This window comes from Symphalangus syndactylus, chromosome X, assembly GCF_028878055.3.
Source record: "Symphalangus syndactylus isolate Jambi chromosome X, NHGRI_mSymSyn1-v2.1_pri, whole genome shotgun sequence".
NCBI lineage: Eukaryota > Metazoa > Chordata > Mammalia > Primates > Hylobatidae > Symphalangus > Symphalangus syndactylus.
In genome coordinates this window covers 138,665,351-138,687,201 of record NC_072447.2, presented here as the reverse complement: position 1 = coordinate 138,687,201, position 21,851 = coordinate 138,665,351, and the positions used below count along the sequence as shown (strand labels likewise).

The following is a 21,851-nucleotide window of genomic DNA, read 5'->3' as shown; positions in this document are numbered from 1 at the left end:
GCCAAATTGCCCAGGCTGGTCTCGAACTCCTGGACTCAAGTGATCTGCCCAATTCGGCCTCCCAAAGTGCTGGGATTACAGGCGTGAGCCACTGTGCCCAGCTATTTGTTGATTTTTTTTCGGAGCACTTTTTTATGTGTTTATTGGTCATTTAACCATGTCTTTAAGGAAGTTCCTTTTGAGGTCTTTTCTGCCAAATTTTGTTGAGATGTTTGTATTTTAAAAATGGATTTGTAGTTTACGTATATTCTGGGTTTCAGTTATACACACATGCACACAGGCATATATGTACATATATTAAAATACATACACAATTTTAATGTCTTCTACAAATCTGTTTTGCTTTTACACTATCTCAATAATGTGTTTTAGATGAACAGATTCTCTTAATCTTATTAATCAGTCTATTGTTTATGGCTAGAGCTTTTTATTATTTTAAGTGAAAACCTTTGCCTCCCCCAATGCCATGACGATAATATTCTAAGTTTTCTTCTAGATCTCCTATTCACCTCAAATAAATTTTCATGGAATGGAGTAAAGTCAGAGTCCGGGTATATTTTATGTGATTATTAAAGGTATATTTGAGTATGACTCTTATGAAGTGCGTATTCAGCTTTTCCCCCCAAATTTTATTGCGATGTTTGCTTTTAAAATTGATTTGTAGTTCTGGATATACTCTGGATTCCACTCAGTTGTTGTCAGATGTATATAATGTTATATATATAATATATATTATATATAAATATATATTTATATATGATTAATGTATATTTTTATATATAACCTATACTATACATTATATAATATGTAATCTACATATATGCTTTGCTTTTGCACTCTCTTAAGAGTGTCTTTTGAGCAATAGAAGTTTTACATTTAATTATGTCTAATTAAACAATGTATTCTTTATGGTTAGAGCTTTTTTATCCTAATCAAAAACACCTTGGCCTATCCTAAAGCTGTAAAGCTAATATCTTATATTTTTTACTGGATTCACTATCTATCTTTAATAACGTTTTCTGCAGTGGGATGGGGTAAGAATCAAAGTTTGTATTTTCCCTGCATTTATGAAGTGATTTTATTAAAAGCACTAGTCTTTCCACAGTGATTTACAGGAGCTCTTCTGTGGTAAATCTAGCTATTTTCCATTTCCAGATTGTTTCTGGCCTCTGTGTCCTCTGCCCTTGGTGTATTTGCCTGTCATTGCTCCAATACCACACGGTTTTAATTACTCTACCTTTATAGTAAATCTCATATTTAGTAGTGTATATCTACCAACTTAGTTCTTTTCCTTAAAGACTGTCTTAGCTTTACCAAATCTTCCATTTGCATATACTTAAAACAATTATCTGTTTGTCAGTTTTTAGAAAAAATTTTGTTAACACGGTGGAATTTTAAATATGATTGCTACGATCATTCTGAGAGAAATAACAATAATGTCTCTTAATAATGTCTTCCATTCCATGGAAAGAAAACCAAAGCGCCAATAAAGGCATGCCTTTTTATCAAGCAGTTCAAGTCAAGTCAAAATCAAAACTAGAAGTATCAAGCAACTCAAGTCAAGTCAAAAACAAAAACCAAAGTGCTGGTACAGGCGCACCGTGGGTGACCTGGCCACGCTTCCACTCAAATGGAGTTGGCAAGTTCCAAAGACCAGTCTTACCAAGTTTTAGATGTCCAGACTTAAAGTGCCAGTTCCTTCCCGGTGTTCAGCCACTGCGTCGATCCTCCGCGGGGGCCTGCTGTGCACTGCTCTGACAAGGCGTTCCACCGGGGCAAATGCCTACCCCGGAGCGCTCTCAGGATCCGCATCGCTCAAGCTGGCCAGAGTTCCCAGCAGGGATGCTCTACAGGGCAGGCATAAGCTGCCTAAGGAGCTGCCTCGACTGTCCTTTAATCACCTCGCTTCCCGGTCAGGAAACCAAGAAATGTAGCAGGATGAGCCGCAGACAAAACTCCTCAGACACCGGATTAAAGAAGGAAGTGGTTTATTCGGCTGGGAGCGTCGGCCAACTTGCGTCGTAAGAGCTGAGTTCCCCGAAAAAGAAATTCTTAGCCTTTTTAAAGGCTTACAACTTTAAGGGGTCCGCGTGAAAGAGTGGTGATAAATTGAGCAAGCGTGGGAAATGTGACTGGGGGCTACATGCAGCAGCTAACAGAACAAAAAGTTTTACAATGCTTTTTTTCATACAGTGTCTGGAATTTACAGATAACACAAATAGTTTAGGTCAGGGGTTGATGTTATGATTATTACTTTTTTTAATTCCTAGGGCCGGGTGGTGGTGCCAAGGTTGTCTGGCTATTTATTTTACTTTTTTTTTTTTTTTTTCCAACTTTTTGCTTTCTCTCTTTCCTCCTGTCTTGTGAACTAGGCAAAGTAGGGGGAGGAGGGCAGCAGGAGTAATAGTGGTCTCCTTCCTTAGCGGGACTACAGGTGCGTGCCACCACGCCTGACTAATTTTCTGTATTTTTAGTAGAGACGGGATTCACCATGTTGGCCATGCTGGTCTTGAACTCTTGACCTCAGGTGATCCAGACACTTCGCCCTCCCAAAGTGCTGAGATTACAGGCGTGAGCCGCTGCGCCCGGTCAGGGTTGACTTTAAAAAACAACCCCCTCAAGTGAAAATTTCAGTTTGTTGTTGTTGTTGTTTCTTTTTCTTTCTTTTTCTTTTTTTTTTTTTTTTGATAGAGTCTCCTGTATCACCTGGGATGGAGTGCACTGGCGCGATCTTGGCTCACTGCTACCTCCGCCTCCCGGGTTCAAGCGATCCTCCCACCTCAACTTCCTGAGTAGTTGGGACCACAGGCATGCACCACCATGCCCAGCTAATTTTTGTGTTTTTCTTTTTTTTTTTTCTTTCTTGTTTTGGTTGGTTGGTTGCTTTGTAGAGCCGGGGTCTCACTATGTTACCCAGGCGATTTCATCCCGCTGTGTGAGAAGGTTCTGCGTTCCTCTGCTTATGTTGCTGTGCAGTTGTTACTGAAAGTCGCCTGTAGAGGGCGCCAGAGTCAACGAAGGGGAGGGCTGCGCTTCCTGGTTCTCTGGGGCACGAGGCTTCTCCTCAGGACTCTGGCGCCCCCAACAGGTTCCCAGTGTTCGGCTGGGGCAGGCACGCTGTGGCTGGCTACTTGCCTTCCTTCCATCCCCTTTGGGCCGAACGGGATCGGTGCTTCTGGTGAGACGCCTCCCCATGCACATCACTCCCAGGTGCCCTAGGGGGCACATTTCCCACAACTCCCAGAGGGCAGGTTTCTAGAAAGTGCCACCAGTGGGGAGGCGCCACAACTTCACTGCCATTTTGTGAGGTGCCACAATTCACTGCCATTTTGTGAGGTGCCACAACTTCACTGCCATTTTGTGAGGTGCCACAATTCACTGCCATTTTGTGAGGTGCCACAACTTCACTGCCATTTTGTGAGGTGCCGCCATCTCTCCTCCAGCAAGGTCAGGACTTCAGGACTGTGAGTGGGGCAGTTTTTCCCCGGATGCTTTAATTTCGCCCTGGAAAGTGTCCTTTTTCCTCAGAAAGTGTCTTTTCTGAGGTGTTCTCTGTCGGGTGTGTGGTAGGGTTCCCTGGGAAAGTGGCTCCACTCTGAGGACACCGCCATGGGCGCCTGTGTCAACCGTGGGGGAGCGTTTTCCTTGGGCACCCCGTCTCGGCTATGTTGTGGGTCCGGGGGGCTTTTCTTGGGGGCTCCCTCGGTGATGCGTGGGACTTTTCCTGCTGAAATGACCTGAGCCCGGGGTTGGGGACCCTGCCTTGGTTGCCTGTGTCAGCCTCGGGTGTGGCCGTTTTTCTTCCCTGCTCGGTGGCAGCCCTGAGGGGGGACTCTGCCTTGGGAACTCTGTCTATGTTCAAGAGCCGGGGTGGTGGTGGCTGTGCCCTGGACGCATGATCGCAGCCCTATGGGGTCACTCTCCGTTGCGGGCTTTGTCTCAGCCTGTGAGGGACTCTTCCTTGAGTGCTGTCTTCGGTTGTGGGGCACATTTGTCCTTAGACGTCGCTCGCTCTCGGCTAGGATGTGTTGGCTTTTCTTTGGTTCTGCTTATCCCTGATGGGGACGCTTACCAGACGCTTTCTCTTGGTGCTGGGTTTTTAAAATTGTTATCTCTGGGTGCTGTCTCCTGGTGACGCGGGGGAGTGGAGTGCTGTTCCTTGGATTCTCTGAGCCTGTGGTGGGACTCGGGGAACTCTGTGTCAGCCACGAGGGCGCCCAGCTGACCTTGGGAGCTCTGTCTCACCCCGGGGTCGGGTGCTTTTCCTTGGTTGGTTCTCAGTCCTGAGGGAGCTCTTCCCCAGGATTCTATCTGACCTTTCAGCCATAGCCTCGGATGTCTGTGCGGGAATCGGGGTCCAGAAATGTTTGAAGGTTCCAGATTCGCCACATGCACACAACTCACTGTGCAATTATTCTTTCATTCCGGCCACTCTTTGGGAGTGTAGTGATCTCTCCTTATGTCTACACTTGCAATTTTGTGCTAATTAATGAGATTGAGCACCCTTTTTAAAAAAGTGTTCATTTATTGATTTTTGATTGTTTTTTGGGACGAGGTCAGGCTGGAGTGCAGAGGCGTGATCTCGGCTCACTGCAACCTCGACCTCCCAGGCTCGCTCGATTCTCGTGCCTCAGTAGCTGGGACTACAAGCGCATGCCACCAAGCCTGGCTAATCTGTGTATTTTTTAGTAGAGACGGAGTTTCGCCAAATTGCCCAGGCTGGTCTCGAACTCCTGGACTCAAGTGATCTGCCCAATTCGGCCTCCCAAAGTGCTGGGATTACAGGCGTGAGCCACTGTGCCCAGCTATTTGTTGATTTTTTTTCGGAGCACTTTTTTATGTGTTTATTGGTCATTTAACCATGTCTTTAAGGAAGTTCCTTTTGAGGTCTTTTCTGCCAAATTTTGTTGAGATGTTTGTATTTTAAAAATGGATTTGTAGTTTACGTATATTCTGGGTTTCAGTTATACACACATGCACACAGGCATATATGTACATATATTAAAATACATACACAATTTTAATGTCTTCTACAAATCTGTTTTGCTTTTACACTATCTCAATAATGTGTTTTAGATGAACAGATTCTCTTAATCTTATTAATCAGTCTATTGTTTATGGCTAGAGCTTTTTATTATTTTAAGTGAAAACCTTTGCCTCCCCCAATGCCATGACGATAATATTCTAAGTTTTCTTCTAGATCTCCTATTCACCTCAAATAAATTTTCATGGAATGGAGTAAAGTCAGAGTCCGGGTATATTTTATGTGATTATTAAAGGTATATTTGAGTATGACTCTTATGAAGTGCGTATTCAGCTTTTCCCCCCAAATTTTATTGCGATGTTTGCTTTTAAAATTGATTTGTAGTTCTGGATATACTCTGGATTCCACTCAGTTGTTGTCAGATGTATATAATGTTATATATATAATATATATTATATATAAATATATATTTATATATGATTAATGTATATTTTTATATATAACCTATACTATACATTATATAATATGTAATCTACATATATGCTTTGCTTTTGCACTCTCTTAAGAGTGTCTTTTGAGCAATAGAAGTTTTACATTTAATTATGTCTAATTAAACAATGTATTCTTTATGGTTAGAGCTTTTTTATCCTAATCAAAAACACCTTGGCCTATCCTAAAGCTGTAAAGCTAATATCTTATATTTTTTACTGGATTCACTATCTATCTTTAATAACGTTTTCTGCAGTGGGATGGGGTAAGAATCAAAGTTTGTATTTTCCCTGCATTTATGAAGTGATTTTATTAAAAGCACTAGTCTTTCCACAGTGATTTACAGGAGCTCTTCTGTGGTAAATCTAGCTATTTTCCATTTCCAGATTGTTTCTGGCCTCTGTGTCCTCTGCCCTTGGTGTATTTGCCTGTCATTGCTCCAATACCACACGGTTTTAATTACTCTACCTTTATAGTAAATCTCATATTTAGTAGTGTATATCTACCAACTTAGTTCTTTTCCTTAAAGACTGTCTTAGCTTTACCAAATCTTCCATTTGCATATACTTAAAACAATTATCTGTTTGTCAGTTTTTAGAAAAAATTTTGTTAACACGGTGGAATTTTAAATATGATTGCTACGATCATTCTGAGAGAAATAACAATAATGTCTCTTAATAATGTCTTCCATTCCATGGAAAGAAAACCAAAGCGCCAATAAAGGCATGCCTTTTTATCAAGCAGTTCAAGTCAAGTCAAAATCAAAACTAGAAGTATCAAGCAACTCAAGTCAAGTCAAAAACAAAAACCAAAGTGCTGGTACAGGCGCACCGTGGGTGACCTGGCCACGCTTCCACTCAAATGGAGTTGGCAAGTTCCAAAGACCAGTCTTACCAAGTTTTAGATGTCCAGACTTAAAGTGCCAGTTCCTTCCCGGTGTTCAGCCACTGCGTCGATCCTCCGCGGGGGCCTGCTGTGCACTGCTCTGACAAGGCGTTCCACCGGGGCAAATGCCTACCCCGGAGCGCTCTCAGGATCCGCATCGCTCAAGCTGGCCAGAGTTCCCAGCAGGGATGCTCTACAGGGCAGGCATAAGCTGCCTAAGGAGCTGCCTCGACTGTCCTTTAATCACCTCGCTTCCCGGTCAGGAAACCAAGAAATGTAGCAGGATGAGCCGCAGACAAAACTCCTCAGACACCGGATTAAAGAAGGAAGTGGTTTATTCGGCTGGGAGCGTCGGCCAACTTGCGTCGTAAGAGCTGAGTTCCCCGAAAAAGAAATTCTTAGCCTTTTTAAAGGCTTACAACTTTAAGGGGTCCGCGTGAAAGAGTGGTGATAAATTGAGCAAGCGTGGGAAATGTGACTGGGGGCTACATGCAGCAGCTAACAGAACAAAAAGTTTTACAATGCTTTTTTTCATACAGTGTCTGGAATTTACAGATAACACAAATAGTTTAGGTCAGGGGTTGATGTTATGATTATTACTTTTTTTAATTCCTAGGGCCGGGTGGTGGTGCCAAGGTTGTCTGGCTATTTATTTTACTTTTTTTTTTTTTTTTTCCAACTTTTTGCTTTCTCTCTTTCCTCCTGTCTTGTGAACTAGGCAAAGTAGGGGGAGGAGGGCAGCAGGAGTAATAGTGGTCTCCTTCCTTAGCGGGACTACAGGTGCGCGCCACCACGCCTGACTAATTTTCTGTATTTTTAGTAGAGACGGGATTCACCATGTTGGCCATGCTGGTCTTGAACTCTTGACCTCAGGTGATCCAGACACTTCGCCCTCCCAAAGTGCTGAGATTACAGGCGTGAGCCGCTGCGCCCGGTCAGGGTTGACTTTAAAAAACAACCCCCTCAAGTGAAAATTTCAGTTTGTTGTTGTTGTTGTTTCTTTTTCTTTCTTTTTCTTTTTTTTTTTTTTTTGATAGAGTCTCCTGTATCACCTGGGATGGAGTGCACTGGCGCGATCTTGGCTCACTGCTACCTCTGCCTCCCGGGTTCAAGCGATCCTCCCACCTCAACTTCCTGAGTAGTTGGGACCACAGGCATGCACCACCATGCCCAGCTAATTTTTGTGTTTTTCTTTTTTTTTTTTCTTTCTTGTTTTGGTTGGTTGGTTGCTTTGTAGAGCCGGGGTCTCACTATGTTACCCAGGCGATTTCATCCCGCTGTGTGAGAAGGTTCTGCGTTCCTCTGCTTATGTTGCTGTGCAGTTGTTACTGAAAGTCGCCTGTAGAGGGCGCCAGAGTCAACGAAGGGGAGGGCTGCGCTTCCTGGTTCTCTGGGGCACGAGGCTTCTCCTCAGGACTCTGGCGCCCCCAACAGGTTCCCAGTGTTCGGCTGGGGCAGGCACGCTGTGGCTGGCTACTTGCCTTCCTTCCATCCCCTTTGGGCCGAACGGGATCGGTGCTTCTGGTGAGACGCCTCCCCATGCACATCACTCCCAGGTGCCCTAGGGGGCACATTTCCCACAACTCCCAGAGGGCAGGTTTCTAGAAAGTGCCACCAGTGGGGAGGCGCCACAACTTCACTGCCATTTTGTGAGGTGCCACAATTCACTGCCATTTTGTGAGGTGCCACAACTTCACTGCCATTTTGTGAGGTGCCACAATTCACTGCCATTTTGTGAGGTGCCACAACTTCACTGCCATTTTGTGAGGTGCCGCCATCTCTCCTCCAGCAAGGTCAGGACTTCAGGACTGTGAGTGGGGCAGTTTTTCCCCGGATGCTTTAATTTCGCCCTGGAAAGTGTCCTTTTTCCTCAGAAAGTGTCTTTTCTGAGGTGTTCTCTGTCGGGTGTGTGGTAGGGTTCCCTGGGAAAGTGGCTCCACTCTGAGGACACCGCCATGGGCGCCTGTATCAACCGTGGGGGAGCGTTTTCCTTGGGCACCCCGTCTCGGCTATGTTGTGGGTCCGGGGGGCTTTTCTTGGGGGCTCCCTCGGTGATGCGTGGGACTTTTCCTGCTGAAATGACCTGAGCCCGGGGTTGGGGACCCTGCCTTGGTTGCCTGTGTCAGCCTCGGGTGTGGCCGTTTTTCTTCCCTGCTCGGTGGCAGCCCTGAGGGGGGACTCTGCCTTGGGAACTCTGTCTATGTTCAAGAGCCGGGGTGGTGGTGGCTGTGCCCTGGACGCATGATCGCAGCCCTATGGGGTCACTCTCCGTTGCGGGCTTTGTCTCAGCCTGTGAGGGACTCTTCCTTGAGTGCTGTCTTCGGTTGTGGGGCACATTTGTCCTTAGACGTCGCTCGCTCTCGGCTAGGATGTGTTGGCTTTTCTTTGGTTCTGCTTATCCCTGATGGGGACGCTTACCAGACGCTTTCTCTTGGTGCTGGGTTTTTAAAATTGTTATCTCTGGGTGCTGTCTCCTGGTGCCGCGGGGGAGTGGAGTGCTGTTCCTTGGATTCTCTGAGCCTGTGGTGGGACTCGGGGAACTCTGTGTCAGCCACGAGGGCGCCCAGCTGACCTTGGGAGCTCTGTCTCACCCCGGGGTCGGGTGCTTTTCCTTGGTTGGTTCTCAGTCCTGAGGGAGCTCTTCCCCAGGATTCTATCTGACCTTTCAGCCATAGCCTCGGATGTCTGTGCGGGAATCGGGGTCCAGAAATGTTTGAAGGTTCCAGATTCGCCACATGCACACAACTCACTGTGCAATTATTCTTTCATTCCGGCCACTCTTTGGGAGTGTAGTGATCTCTCCTTATGTCTACACTTGCAATTTTGTGCTAATTAATGAGATTGAGCACCCTTTTTAAAAAAGTGTTCATTTATTGATTTTTGATTGTTTTTTGGGACGAGGTCAGGCTGGAGTGCAGAGGCGTGATCTCGGCTCACTGCAACCTCGACCTCCCAGGCTCGCTCGATTCTCGTGCCTCAGTAGCTGGGACTACAAGCGCATGCCACCAAGCCTGGCTAATCTGTGTATTTTTTAGTAGAGACGGAGTTTCGCCAAATTGCCCAGGCTGGTCTCGAACTCCTGGACTCAAGTGATCTGCCCAATTCGGCCTCCCAAAGTGCTGGGATTACAGGCGTGAGCCACTGTGCCCAGCTATTTGTTGATTTTTTTTCGGAGCACTTTTTTATGTGTTTATTGGTCATTTAACCATGTCTTTAAGGAAGTTCCTTTTGAGGTCTTTTCTGCCAAATTTTGTTGAGATGTTTGTATTTTAAAAATGGATTTGTAGTTTACGTATATTCTGGGTTTCAGTTATACACACATGCACACAGGCATATATGTACATATATTAAAATACATACACAATTTTAATGTCTTCTACAAATCTGTTTTGCTTTTACACTATCTCAATAATGTGTTTTAGATGAACAGATTCTCTTAATCTTATTAATCAGTCTATTGTTTATGGCTAGAGCTTTTTATTATTTTAAGTGAAAACCTTTGCCTCCCCCAATGCCATGACGATAATATTCTAAGTTTTCTTCTAGATCTCCTATTCACCTCAAATAAATTTTCATGGAATGGAGTAAAGTCAGAGTCCGGGTATATTTTATGTGATTATTAAAGGTATATTTGAGTATGACTCTTATGAAGTGCGTATTCAGCTTTTCCCCCCAAATTTTATTGCGATGTTTGCTTTTAAAATTGATTTGTAGTTCTGGATATACTCTGGATTCCACTCAGTTGTTGTCAGATGTATATAATGTTATATATATAATATATATTATATATAAATATATATTTATATATGATTAATGTATATTTTTATATATAACCTATACTATACATTATATAATATGTAATCTACATATATGCTTTGCTTTTGCACTCTCTTAAGAGTGTCTTTTGAGCAATAGAAGTTTTACATTTAATTATGTCTAATTAAACAATGTATTCTTTATGGTTAGAGCTTTTTTATCCTAATCAAAAACACCTTGGCCTATCCTAAAGCTGTAAAGCTAATATCTTATATTTTTTACTGGATTCACTATCTATCTTTAATAACGTTTTCTGCAGTGGGATGGGGTAAGAATCAAAGTTTGTATTTTCCCTGCATTTATGAAGTGATTTTATTAAAAGCACTAGTCTTTCCACAGTGATTTACAGGAGCTCTTCTGTGGTAAATCTAGCTATTTTCCATTTCCAGATTGTTTCTGGCCTCTGTGTCCTCTGCCCTTGGTGTATTTGCCTGTCATTGCTCCAATACCACACGGTTTTAATTACTCTACCTTTATAGTAAATCTCATATTTAGTAGTGTATATCTACCAACTTAGTTCTTTTCCTTAAAGACTGTCTTAGCTTTACCAAATCTTCCATTTGCATATACTTAAAACAATTATCTGTTTGTCAGTTTTTAGAAAAAATTTTGTTAACACGGTGGAATTTTAAATATGATTGCTACGATCATTCTGAGAGAAATAACAATAATGTCTCTTAATAATGTCTTCCATTCCATGGAAAGAAAACCAAAGCGCCAATAAAGGCATGCCTTTTTATCAAGCAGTTCAAGTCAAGTCAAAATCAAAACTAGAAGTATCAAGCAACTCAAGTCAAGTCAAAAACAAAAACCAAAGTGCTGGTACAGGCGCACCGTGGGTGACCTGGCCACGCTTCCACTCAAATGGAGTTGGCAAGTTCCAAAGACCAGTCTTACCAAGTTTTAGATGTCCAGACTTAAAGTGCCAGTTCCTTCCCGGTGTTCAGCCACTGCGTCGATCCTCCGCGGGGGCCTGCTGTGCACTGCTCTGACAAGGCGTTCCACCGGGGCAAATGCCTACCCCGGAGCGCTCTCAGGATCCGCATCGCTCAAGCTGGCCAGAGTTCCCAGCAGGGATGCTCTACAGGGCAGGCATAAGCTGCCTAAGGAGCTGCCTCGACTGTCCTTTAATCACCTCGCTTCCCGGTCAGGAAACCAAGAAATGTAGCAGGATGAGCCGCAGACAAAACTCCTCAGACACCGGATTAAAGAAGGAAGTGGTTTATTCGGCTGGGAGCGTCGGCCAACTTGCGTCGTAAGAGCTGAGTTCCCCGAAAAAGAAATTCTTAGCCTTTTTAAAGGCTTACAACTTTAAGGGATCCGCGTGAAAGAGTGGTGATAAATTGAGCAAGCGTGGGAAATGTGACTGGGGGCTACATGCAGCAGCTAACAGAACAAAAAGTTTTACAATGCTTTTTTTCATACAGTGTCTGGAATTTACAGATAACACAAATAGTTTAGGTCAGGGGTTGATGTTATGATTATTACTTTTTTTAATTCCTAGGGCCGGGTGGTGGTGCCAAGGTTGTCTGGCTATTTATTTTACTTTTTTTTTTTTTTTTTCCAACTTTTTGCTTTCTCTCTTTCCTCCTGTCTTGTGAACTAGGCAAAGTAGGGGGAGGAGGGCAGCAGGAGTAATAGTGGTCTCCTTCCTTAGCGGGACTACAGGTGCGCGCCACCACGCCTGACTAATTTTCTGTATTTTTAGTAGAGACGGGATTCACCATGTTGGCCATGCTGGTCTTGAACTCTTGACCTCAGGTGATCCAGACACTTCGCCCTCCCAAAGTGCTGAGATTACAGGCGTGAGCCGCTGCGCCCGGTCAGGGTTGACTTTAAAAAACAACCCCCTCAAGTGAAAATTTCAGTTTGTTGTTGTTGTTGTTTCTTTTTCTTTCTTTTTCTTTTTTTTTTTTTTTTGATAGAGTCTCCTGTATCACCTGGGATGGAGTGCACTGGCGCGATCTTGGCTCACTGCTACCTCCGCCTCCCGGGTTCAAGCGATCCTCCCACCTCAACTTCCTGAGTAGTTGGGACCACAGGCATGCACCACCATGCCCAGCTAATTTTTGTGTTTTTCTTTTTTTTTTTTCTTTCTTGTTTTGGTTGGTTGGTTGCTTTGTAGAGCCGGGGTCTCACTATGTTACCCAGGCGATTTCATCCCGCTGTGTGAGAAGGTTCTGCGTTCCTCTGCTTATGTTGCTGTGCAGTTGTTACTGAAAGTCGCCTGTAGAGGGCGCCAGAGTCAACGAAGGGGAGGGCTGCGCTTCCTGGTTCTGTGGGGCACGAGGCTTCTCCTCAGGACTCTGGCGCCCCCAACAGGTTCCCAGTGTTCGGCTGGGGCAGGCACGCTGTGGCTGGCTACTTGCCTTCCTTCCATCCCCTTTGGGCCGAACGGGATCGGTGCTTCTGGTGAGACGCCTCCCCATGCACATCACTCCCAGGTGCCCTAGGGGGCACATTTCCCACAACTCCCAGAGGGCAGGTTTCTAGAAAGTGCCACCAGTGGGGAGGCGCCACAACTTCACTGCCATTTTGTGAGGTGCCACAATTCACTGCCATTTTGTGAGGTGCCACAACTTCACTGCCATTTTGTGAGGTGCCACAATTCACTGCCATTTTGTGAGGTGCCACAACTTCACTGCCATTTTGTGAGGTGCCGCCATCTCTCCTCCAGCAAGGTCAGGACTTCAGGACTGTGAGTGGGCAGTTTTTCCCCGGATGCTTTAATTTCGCCCTGGAAAGTGTCCTTTTTCCTCAGAGAGAGTCTTTTCTGTGGTGTTCTCTGTCCGGTGTGTGGGAGGGCTCCCGTGGGGAAGTGGCTCAGCTCTGGGGACACCGCCATGGGCGCCTGTGTCAGCCGCGGGGGAGCGTTTTCCTTGGGCACCCCGTCTCGGCTATGTTGTGGGGCCGGGGGGCTTTTCTTGGGGGCTCTCTCTCGGTGATGGAAAAGGCGACTTTTCTTGCTGAAATGACCTGAGCCCGGGGGGTGGGGGCCATGCCTCGGTTGCCTGTGTCGGCCTCAGGTGCGGCGGTGTTTCTTTCCCACTCAGTCGCTGTCCTGAGGGGGGACTCTGCCTTGGGGACACTATCTGTGCTCATGGAACGTGGTGGGGGTGGCTGTGCCCCGGACACATGATTGTAGCCCTGTGGGGTCACTGTCAGGGGCTTTATCTCAACCTCTGATGGACTCTTCCTTGGGTGCTGATGTCGGCCGTGAGGCGCATTTGTCCTCGGGTGTCGCTCGCTCTCAGCTAGAATGTGTTGGCCTTTCTTTGGTTCTGCTTATCCCCGTTGTGGACGCTTACTGGATGCTTTCTCTTGGTGCTGGGTTTTTAAAATTACTATCCGTAGGTGCACTCTCCCGGTGCCGCCGGGGAATGGGGTAATGTTCCTTGGATTCTCTAAGCCTATGGTGGGACTCAGGGAGCTCTGTGTCAGCCATGAACGAGGCCACGTGACCTTGGGAACTCTGTCTCGACCCAGGTTGGGGTGCTTTTCCTCGATTGGTTGATCTCAATTCTGAAGGAACTCTTTCCCGGGATTCTATCTGATCTTTCAGCCACAGCCTCAGGTGTCTGTGTGGGAATGGGAGTCCAGAAATATTCGAAGGTTCCAGCTGTGCCACATTCGAACACTCACCGTACCGTTAGTCTTTCATTCCAGCCACTCTGATGGGTGTGCAGTGATCCCTCCTTATGTCTACACTCGCGTTTCTCTGCTGATTAATGAGATCGAGTGCCTTTTTAAAACATTGTTTTTATTGATTGATTTTTGTTTGTCTTTTGAGACAGGGTCTCCCTCTGTCACCCAGACTGGATTGCAGTGCCACCGCACCCGGCTATTTATTGCATTTTTTTTTTGCACCATTTTATGTGTTTATTGGTCATTTAACTATGCCTTTTATGAAGTTCCTTTTCAGGTATTTTCCCCCAGCTTTTACTGAGATGTTTGTATTTTTAAAATGGATTTGTAGCTTCCATATATTCTGTATTTGAGTTATACACACAGGCACCCAGGCGTATATGTACATATATAAAAATACATATACAATTTTAGTATCTTCTATAAATCTCTTTTGCTTTTACACGATCTCAATAATGTGTTTTAGATGAACAGATTCTCTTAATTTTATTAATCAGTGTATTACTTATGGCTAGTGCTTTTTATTATTTTAAGAAACATCTTTGCCTCACCCAATGCCATTAGGATAATATTCCTTTTTTTAAAATTATACTTTAAGTTCTGGGATACATGTGCAGAACGTGCAGGTTTGTTACATAGGAAGACACATGCCATGGTGGTTTGCCGCACCCATCGACCCGTCATCTACATTAGGTATTTCTCTAATGCTATCCCTCCCCTAGCCCCCCACCCCCTGACAGGCCCCACCATGTGATGTTCTCCTCCCTTCGTCCATGTGTTCTCATTGTTCAACTCCCACTTATGAGTGAGAACATGTGGTGTTTGGTTTTCTGTTCCTGTGTTAGCTTGCTGACACATGTCCCTTCAAAGGACACGAACTCATTCTTTTTTATGGCTGCATAGTATTCTGTGGTGTATATGTACCACATTTTCTTTATCCAGCATCGTGGCAGGCGCCTGTAATCGCAGCTACTCAGGAGGCTGAGGCAGGAGAATTGCTTGAACCCGGGAGGTGGGGGTTGCAGTGAGCAGAGACTGTGCCACTCCACTCCAGGCTGGGTGACAGAGCGAGGCTCCGAATCAAAAAAAAAAAAAAAAAAAAAATGTCTTCCAATGCACGGAAAGAATATTTTTCTCCATTTACTGCAGTCTTGAATTTCTCTGAGTGATGTTTTATAATTTTTGTGAAGCACTCTAGCACATCTTGATTAGATTTGTTCCTAAATATTTGATGTTTTTGGAACTGTTTTTAATGACATTTGAAATCTCATATTCTAATTATTTGTTGCTGTTAATTATACAGAAATGCCATTGGTTTTCATTATATCTAGTAAGTTGACTAAATTTGCCTATTAATCATAATGATTTTATTGTTCTGCATTTTTCTATGCACAGAACAATGTCATCTGTGAATAATGACAGTTTTATTTCTTTCCAAATTTTAAATCTATTATATTTTCCTGATGCTATGGCACTTTTTAGAACCTCCAGTAAATTGTTGAATGGATAGTGGACATCTTTGTCTTGTTTTCAAACTCAGGGAGAAAATACTGATACGTCACTATAAAGTATGGCATTTACAATTTTTTTGTACGTATGCTAACCAGAATAAGAAAATTGCCTTGGACTTTAAACATTGACCCACGTATGAAAATGATCATGTGGTGTTTCCCTGTTATTTTGTTGTTGTTGTTGTTGTTGTTGTTGTTAATGTGGTGCACTACATTTATCGATATTCAAATGTTAAATCAGTGTTGCCTTTCTGCAATATACTCCACCATGGCTGATGTATGTCCTTTTTAAGTACTAGTACATTTTATTTGCTCACCCTTAGTTTGGAATTTTTGTGTCTAAGTTCAGGGGTGATCTTGGCTTGTATTTTTGGCTTGATCTTGTAGTTTTTCTTCCTTCTAAAGTCCTTGTCAGATGTTGTTATCAGTTTTGTATCAATCTTCTAATAAGGGTTCCTAATAAGGGTTAATACAGATTGGTTTATACATCTATTTGAATATATAAGCATAAATACTTATATATTAAATGTATATGATGTATAATATAATGCATAATATATAATTTAAAATATAATGTATAATAAGGGTTAATACAGATTGGTTTATACATCTATTTTTTCTAATGAGGGTTAATACAGATTGGCTTATACATCTTCAAATAGGTAATAATATTTTTATCTATTTTTGGTTGATGACAGCTGCTTATTCCACAAGCATTCTGATTGATTTGGTTATACCATCTTTCTTCTGTTTTACTTAGTGCACATTAAAATTAGGTTTCTTTTCCTGAGAACAGAGTGTTTGTTGAGACTTGGTAAATGTTGGCTCATGATTAAAAGTGAAATTAATGATTCAAAGTCTTGGTTGTATACACATATGCAGACTGTTTGCCATTTTGTGATTGTTAGATTTTTGTCGTGAATGGAGTATGTTCACTGGTGTTTTTCAGGAAACAATGACCGATAAAACAGAGAAGGTGGCTGTAGATCCTGACGCCGTGTTTAAACGTCCCAGGGAATGTGACAGTCCTTCGTATCAGAAAAGGCAGAAGATGGCCCTGTTGGCAAGGAAACAAGGAGCAGGAGACAGTCTTACCGCAGGCTCTGCCATGTCCAAAGGAAAGAGTAAGTAAGCCTGTCCTCACCTGCTCTTCATGCTGTATCCAGTGCAGTCGGCCTCCTGCCTCATCCCCTCCAGAGAAACTGTCCTTGACAAGGTCAACAATTTCGGTTGACATTGCCATTAATTTCTCAGCAGCATTTGACAGTTGTTCACTCGCTTCTTCATGAAAACCTTCCAGGATTTCCATTTCCCACAATCTTTTTTTTTAAATTTCCTGTCCTTATTGGTGAATCTCTATCATTTTTTTCTTGAGACGGAGTTTCGCTCTTCTCGGCCAGGCTGGAGTGCAGTGGCCAGATCTCGGCTCACTGAAATCTCCGTCTCCTGATTTCAAGTGATTCTTCCGCCGCAGCCTCCCGAGTAGTGGGATTACAACCACCAGCCACCACACACAGCTAATTTTTGTAAGTTTAGTAGAGATGGGGTTTCGCCATGTCGGCCAGGCTGGTCTCGAACTCCTCACCTCAGGTGATCCACCCACCTCAGCCTCCCAAAGTGCTGGGATTACACGCACGAGCCACCGTCCCCGACCCCATCATTGTTTTTTTCTACCTTTCTTTTTCTTCTCTTCTCTAAATACTGTAAAAAATTCCTGAACCCCAGCATCTCTCTCTCTCCTTCTATTCCACTCTGCCATGATCAATCACTGAGCTCCTGTGATACCTCCATGTTTCCCATTATTTCCCGCATCAAACACATACCCTCCAACCCTGCAGCCGGGTCATGATGTTGGCATGTAAATCACGTGACGCCATGTCGCTCCTGAACACCCATCCTCAACACTCCTAAGCACTCAGAACCGACTGTGAACCAGCTTTGGTCTGCGAGGTTCTGCGTGGCCTGGCCTCCATCACCCTCTCCTCACATGGGCCCCATCATCTCCTGACTCTCTCTGCTTCTGTCCTTCACCCCGTAGTGCCCGGTCCATCCCCACTCCAGCCCATATCCTTGGCCTCGCCGCAACCTGGAACTCCCCCTCTGCCTCTGCGCAGGCAGCTCTGCTTCTTCCTTCAAGCCCTGCCCAAGGATACCTCCACAGAAGGCTCTGCCCAACCAGCAGCAGCTCCTGGGGCTCCCTCTGCTGCTGTTGCCCACAGGCCCATGGACTGCTTCCTTACCACTAGCCCAACACTGTATGTTTCATTTGCTCATTGTGCACGTACTGTCTGACCGCCCCATGAGGATGTGAGCTCCACAAGGGCGGGGAACGTTGCTCTCTGGGCTGTTTACTGCTGATCCCCAGCTACTGGCACGCTGCCTGCTACAGACGATGGATAAATGAGAGGTGTCAGACCTGGAGTGAAAAGAAAGTCACTTTTGTGAGACAGAAAGGAAGGATGAGGAAAATCATACACTAAAAGGGACTTTTTGGTGATGGAGTGCGTATAGAACTTTCAGCAGTAACGGCCGCCTCTATTTTCTCAGAATATGTTTGATAGAACAGGAGACCGGTTGAGTTGTATCCCAGTTGTCTGGGTTCCAGCTCAGTAAAGCATGGCAGTTTGTAAGTGAATGTGAGAAATCATGATATCAAGTGAGTCTTGTTGCTTTCATCTTGTAAAGCATAACAAGCTGAAACTATCCCATGAGTACCAGGGATCTGTGAATGTTGCTTTAGAGTTGTACTGTCTTACTTGGTTTCCATATCTATTCATAGGGCCAGAAAATAAGAGGTGGTTTTATTGTATTATGTGTCCTGGCCTCAGTTTGTCAGGCCTGGGATTTCTCCCTGGTACGTCCTCCCATTTATGAAATAAATAATTCCCTAGAAACTGAGGAGCACATAGATGTACCCAGAGGGGTGACGAAACACACATATCTCACAGCTCAACTTCTCAGTTTGGTTTCCAGATCTGTCATTCATGAGGTCTATGTGGAGGGGAAAGAAAGTGGTCAAACACCAACTGATGGCTTTTAGTCAAAATTTGTTTCACCAGAGCTTGTGACAGGAGATGCTATTCCACCCAGCCAATTGGATTCTCAGACTGATGACTTCACTGGCTTCAGCAAAGATGAGATGATGCAGAAACCTGGTAGCAAGGCACCTGTGGGAGGAAACATTACCAGCAGTTTCTCTGGAGATGACCTAGAAGGCAGAGAAACAGTCTCTTTTCCTAAAAGCCAAGAAGAAATTAATGCTGATATAAAACGTCAAGTAGTGAAGGAAATCCGATGCATTGGACAAAGTAAGTAGTGTAAGAATGTCTGTTTTATAAAACTATAGGAAGTCTCTCTTTCTATGATTCAGAAGATATCCATGCTACCTGTTGAGGCTCATTCTTTGCCAGAGTTGAGATTGCACATAATTTATGGTGGTTCCTCTTTTCTTTGACTAAAGCATAGTACATTTTTTCTTTTTCTTTTCTTACTTGGTTATGGTTAAAGGAGTTACATTCGTATGTATGTGCAGGTGTCTTTTCTATTATTTAGGTTTTGTATGTGCAGGTATCTTGATTTAAGCATTTAAAACATTTTAGCCTCTGAAGCATGATTGCTGAGGTGTAGATTCACTTCTGTTCTTCTTTATATTTGATAATACTGAAGTTTTTTTTAAACATCTTCAGAATATGAAAAAATCTTCAAAATGCTTGAAGGAGTGGAAGGACCTACTGAAGTCAGGAAACGATTTTTTGAATCGATCATCAAGGAAGCAGCAAGGTGGGTAGAAACAGGAACTGTCCAATTTCTTTAAGCACTTGGGCTCAATAGAGTACTGGGGGTGAGCGTGGGGGAACAGCTTCTGCCTTGCGTTTCTCAAACCCTGGTCCTCACTCATAGTTATGGCTGTCTCCCACAGTTATGGCTGTCTCCACAGTTACTTAGGCTAATGTTATCTGAATCTAACTCATTCTTCGAATCCTATGGAGACTTCCATTTTCACCATAGTCTGAGGTGCGCATTGTCCCTCAGTTGACACTCTTTGTATTTGCTAGACTACCTCTTTTTAAAAAATTTCTGTAGGGACATAGCAGATGCATATATTTCTGGAGTATATGAGATATTGTGATGCAGACAACAATGTGTAATAATCACATCAAGGTAAGTTGGGTTTCTGTCACCTCAAGGTTTTATCCTTTGCGTTACAGACAATACAATTATACTCTTCATTATTTGTAAATGTGCGATTAAATTATTACCGACTATAGTCACCCTGTTGGGCTATGACATGCGACCTCTTATTTATTCCATACTTCTACCTATTAATCACCCCCACTTCCCACACCCTCCACCCCCACTAACCTTCCCAGCCTCTGGTAACCGCCATTCTACTCTCTATCTCCCTTAGTTCAATTGTTTTACATTTTTACTCCCAAAAGTAAGTGAGAACACGTGAAGTTTGTCTTTCTGTGCCTGGCTTATTTCACTTAACGTAAGGACCTTCGGTTCTATCCGTGTTGTTGCAAATGACTGAATCTCATTCTTTTTTTTTTATGGCTAAACAGTACTCTATGGTGTATATGTACCATATTTTCTTTATCCACTCATCTGTTAGTGGACACTTAGGTTGCTTCCAAATCTTAGCTACTGTGAATGGTGCTGCAACACACATGGGAGTGCAGATATCTCTTCGGTACACTGACTTCCTTTCTCTTGGGTATATACCCAGCAGTGGGATTGTTGGATCATGTGATAGCTCCATTTTTAGTTTTTTGAGGAACCTCCAAACTGTTCTTCATAGTTGTTGTAGTAATTTACATTCCCACCAACAGTGTATGAAGGCTCCCTTTTCTCCACACCCTTGCCAGCACTTGTTATTGCCGGCTAGACTACCTCTTACCATGCAGATACATTTCTATTTCCATGCTGACTGTTACTTCATCTTTCTATCCGTCACAGTGCTTCCTACAGCATAGGTTCTTTGGCTATCTTTTGGTTAATGACATGTCTCTTTCTTTTCAGATGTGTGAGAGGAGACTTTGTTAAGCACCTTAAGAAGAAACTCAAACGTATGATTTGAGAATACTTGTCCCTGGAGGATTATCACACACCAAATGCATAATCTCATTAATGATTGAGGAGAGAAAAGGATCAGATCGCTGTTTTCTACAACGGAGCAGGATATTGCTGAAGTCTCCTGCCATATGTTACCGAATCAAATGGCCTTCCAGAGGCTAAGAAATTTCTGTTAGTAAAAGATGTTTTTATTTGAAAGGATAACTTGTGTTTTGGTTATTTTGTATTCCCACCTGTGCTGGTAGATATTATTAACCCATTAGGTAAATACTATTACAGTCGTGGTTTCTGCAGCAGCTCACATTGTTGTAGCTGGTATTTGTAACTACCTTCTTTCACTACCCATTTCGCATTCCCTTTGCCCCAAGATAGCATGTCAGTTGGTCATGATGCTTGGCCTGGCAGGATGACTCAAACCTTCATTACGGAAGAGTCTGAACCATTAGATGTCCTGCCTGGATGGGGTTGCTGTGATTTTCCGTTAACTCTAATCGAAAAACACGGGAGGACTAAGAAGCTCTCTAGACATATCATACATACTCTTCCTTAGCCCCTGGTGTAGTGGGAACCTGATCTCTTGGTTTTTTGTTTTTGTTTTTGTTTTTGTTTTTGTTTCAGTTTCCATCACCCGAGCCAGTAGCAGACCCCCAAGTTTGTCTCTTGGTTGAGAAGAATGAAGAGTTCAAAGTGGTCAGCTGGAAGACACAATTTTCATTTCAATGGAATCATTTTTGTTTCCCCTGTTGAAAAAATTTCTCAATTTCTAGTTAAGACCTCTAGTCCAGCAGAGCCAAAAGTTTGCTTCTTGAGAGCAAAGTTTGCTTCTTGAGCAGAAAAAGAAAAATTTTGCTACTAGATACCCATGAGTAATAGTGAGAGGAGGCCAGCATCTTGCCTCTTTCATTCTTGAAGACGTAGATAGGGCTATGGGAGAAATAGTTCCACACACTTGATGCTGGGATACAGCATTGCCGCCTCTGAGATTGTCAGCCAAAACACTGCCAGAAAGATCGAACTACAACTCAGGCTTTAAAAGATCACTCCACAGTTCTATTGAGCCAGCCACTTCAGGATGTTGAAGAACATCACAAGACTAGTGAAATACATTAGCATGAGCCCATTCCCGTACTTCATTTCCTGTAAAGTGAGTTTCATGTTTAAAGCTGGTGCAGTGTGGGATACCACGATGGTGGATACAGCCTTTCCTAATATCACAGTATTGATTTTCTTGAAGCACCGTGGGTGGGAATGAAAATCCATATGCAGAATAAGTGTCCATTTGAGCAAGATCAACGTGATGCCCCTTCAATTGTGGAAGCAGACCCAAGTAATCACAGTGCTACCTGGAAGCTGACTGACCACTCTGGGACATGGTGCCATACTGGGGACTCAGTGTTGGTCTCTGCTGCTGGCAGATTGAATAGCGAGCAGCGGCTGTAGTGAGA

The 21,851-nt window shown here is 43.8% G+C and overlaps 1 protein-coding gene across 2 annotated transcripts; it reads left to right on the top strand.

Moving 5' to 3' along the window:
- The first annotated feature begins 12,508 nt into the window (after positions 1 to 12,508).
- LOC129475125 (cancer/testis antigen family 45 member A1) lies at positions 12,509 to 20,610 on the top strand. Of its 2 annotated transcripts, none has more exons than XM_055267052.2 (5): positions 12,509 to 12,586; positions 16,280 to 16,454; positions 18,390 to 18,638; positions 19,017 to 19,110; positions 20,353 to 20,610. In XM_055267052.2, the coding sequence occupies exons 2-5, from the start codon at positions 16,286 to 16,288 to the stop codon at positions 20,408 to 20,410; spliced, it is 570 nt and encodes a 189-aa protein (XP_055123027.1). In that variant the 5' UTR covers positions 12,509 to 12,586; positions 16,280 to 16,285; the 3' UTR covers positions 20,411 to 20,610. The 2 variants fall into 2 exon arrangements, with proteins under 2 accessions (XP_055123027.1, XP_063491444.1); XM_063635374.1 differs by lacking the exon at positions 12,509 to 12,586 and adding an exon at positions 12,823 to 12,855.
- Positions 20,611 to 21,851: the final 1,241 nt, after the last annotated feature.

Coding starts and splice junctions, on each gene's coding strand:
- LOC129475125 (XM_055267052.2), top strand. CDS start 16,286: ATGACCGATAAAACAGAGAAGGTGGCTGTAGATCCTGACGCCGTGTTT. Junction 18,639..19,016: donor AATCCGATGCATTGGACAAA/GTAAGTAGTGTA, acceptor AAACATCTTCAG/AATATGAAAAAATCTTCAAA. Junction 19,111..20,352: donor ATCATCAAGGAAGCAGCAAG/GTGGGTAGAAAC, acceptor CTTTCTTTTCAG/ATGTGTGAGAGGAGACTTTG.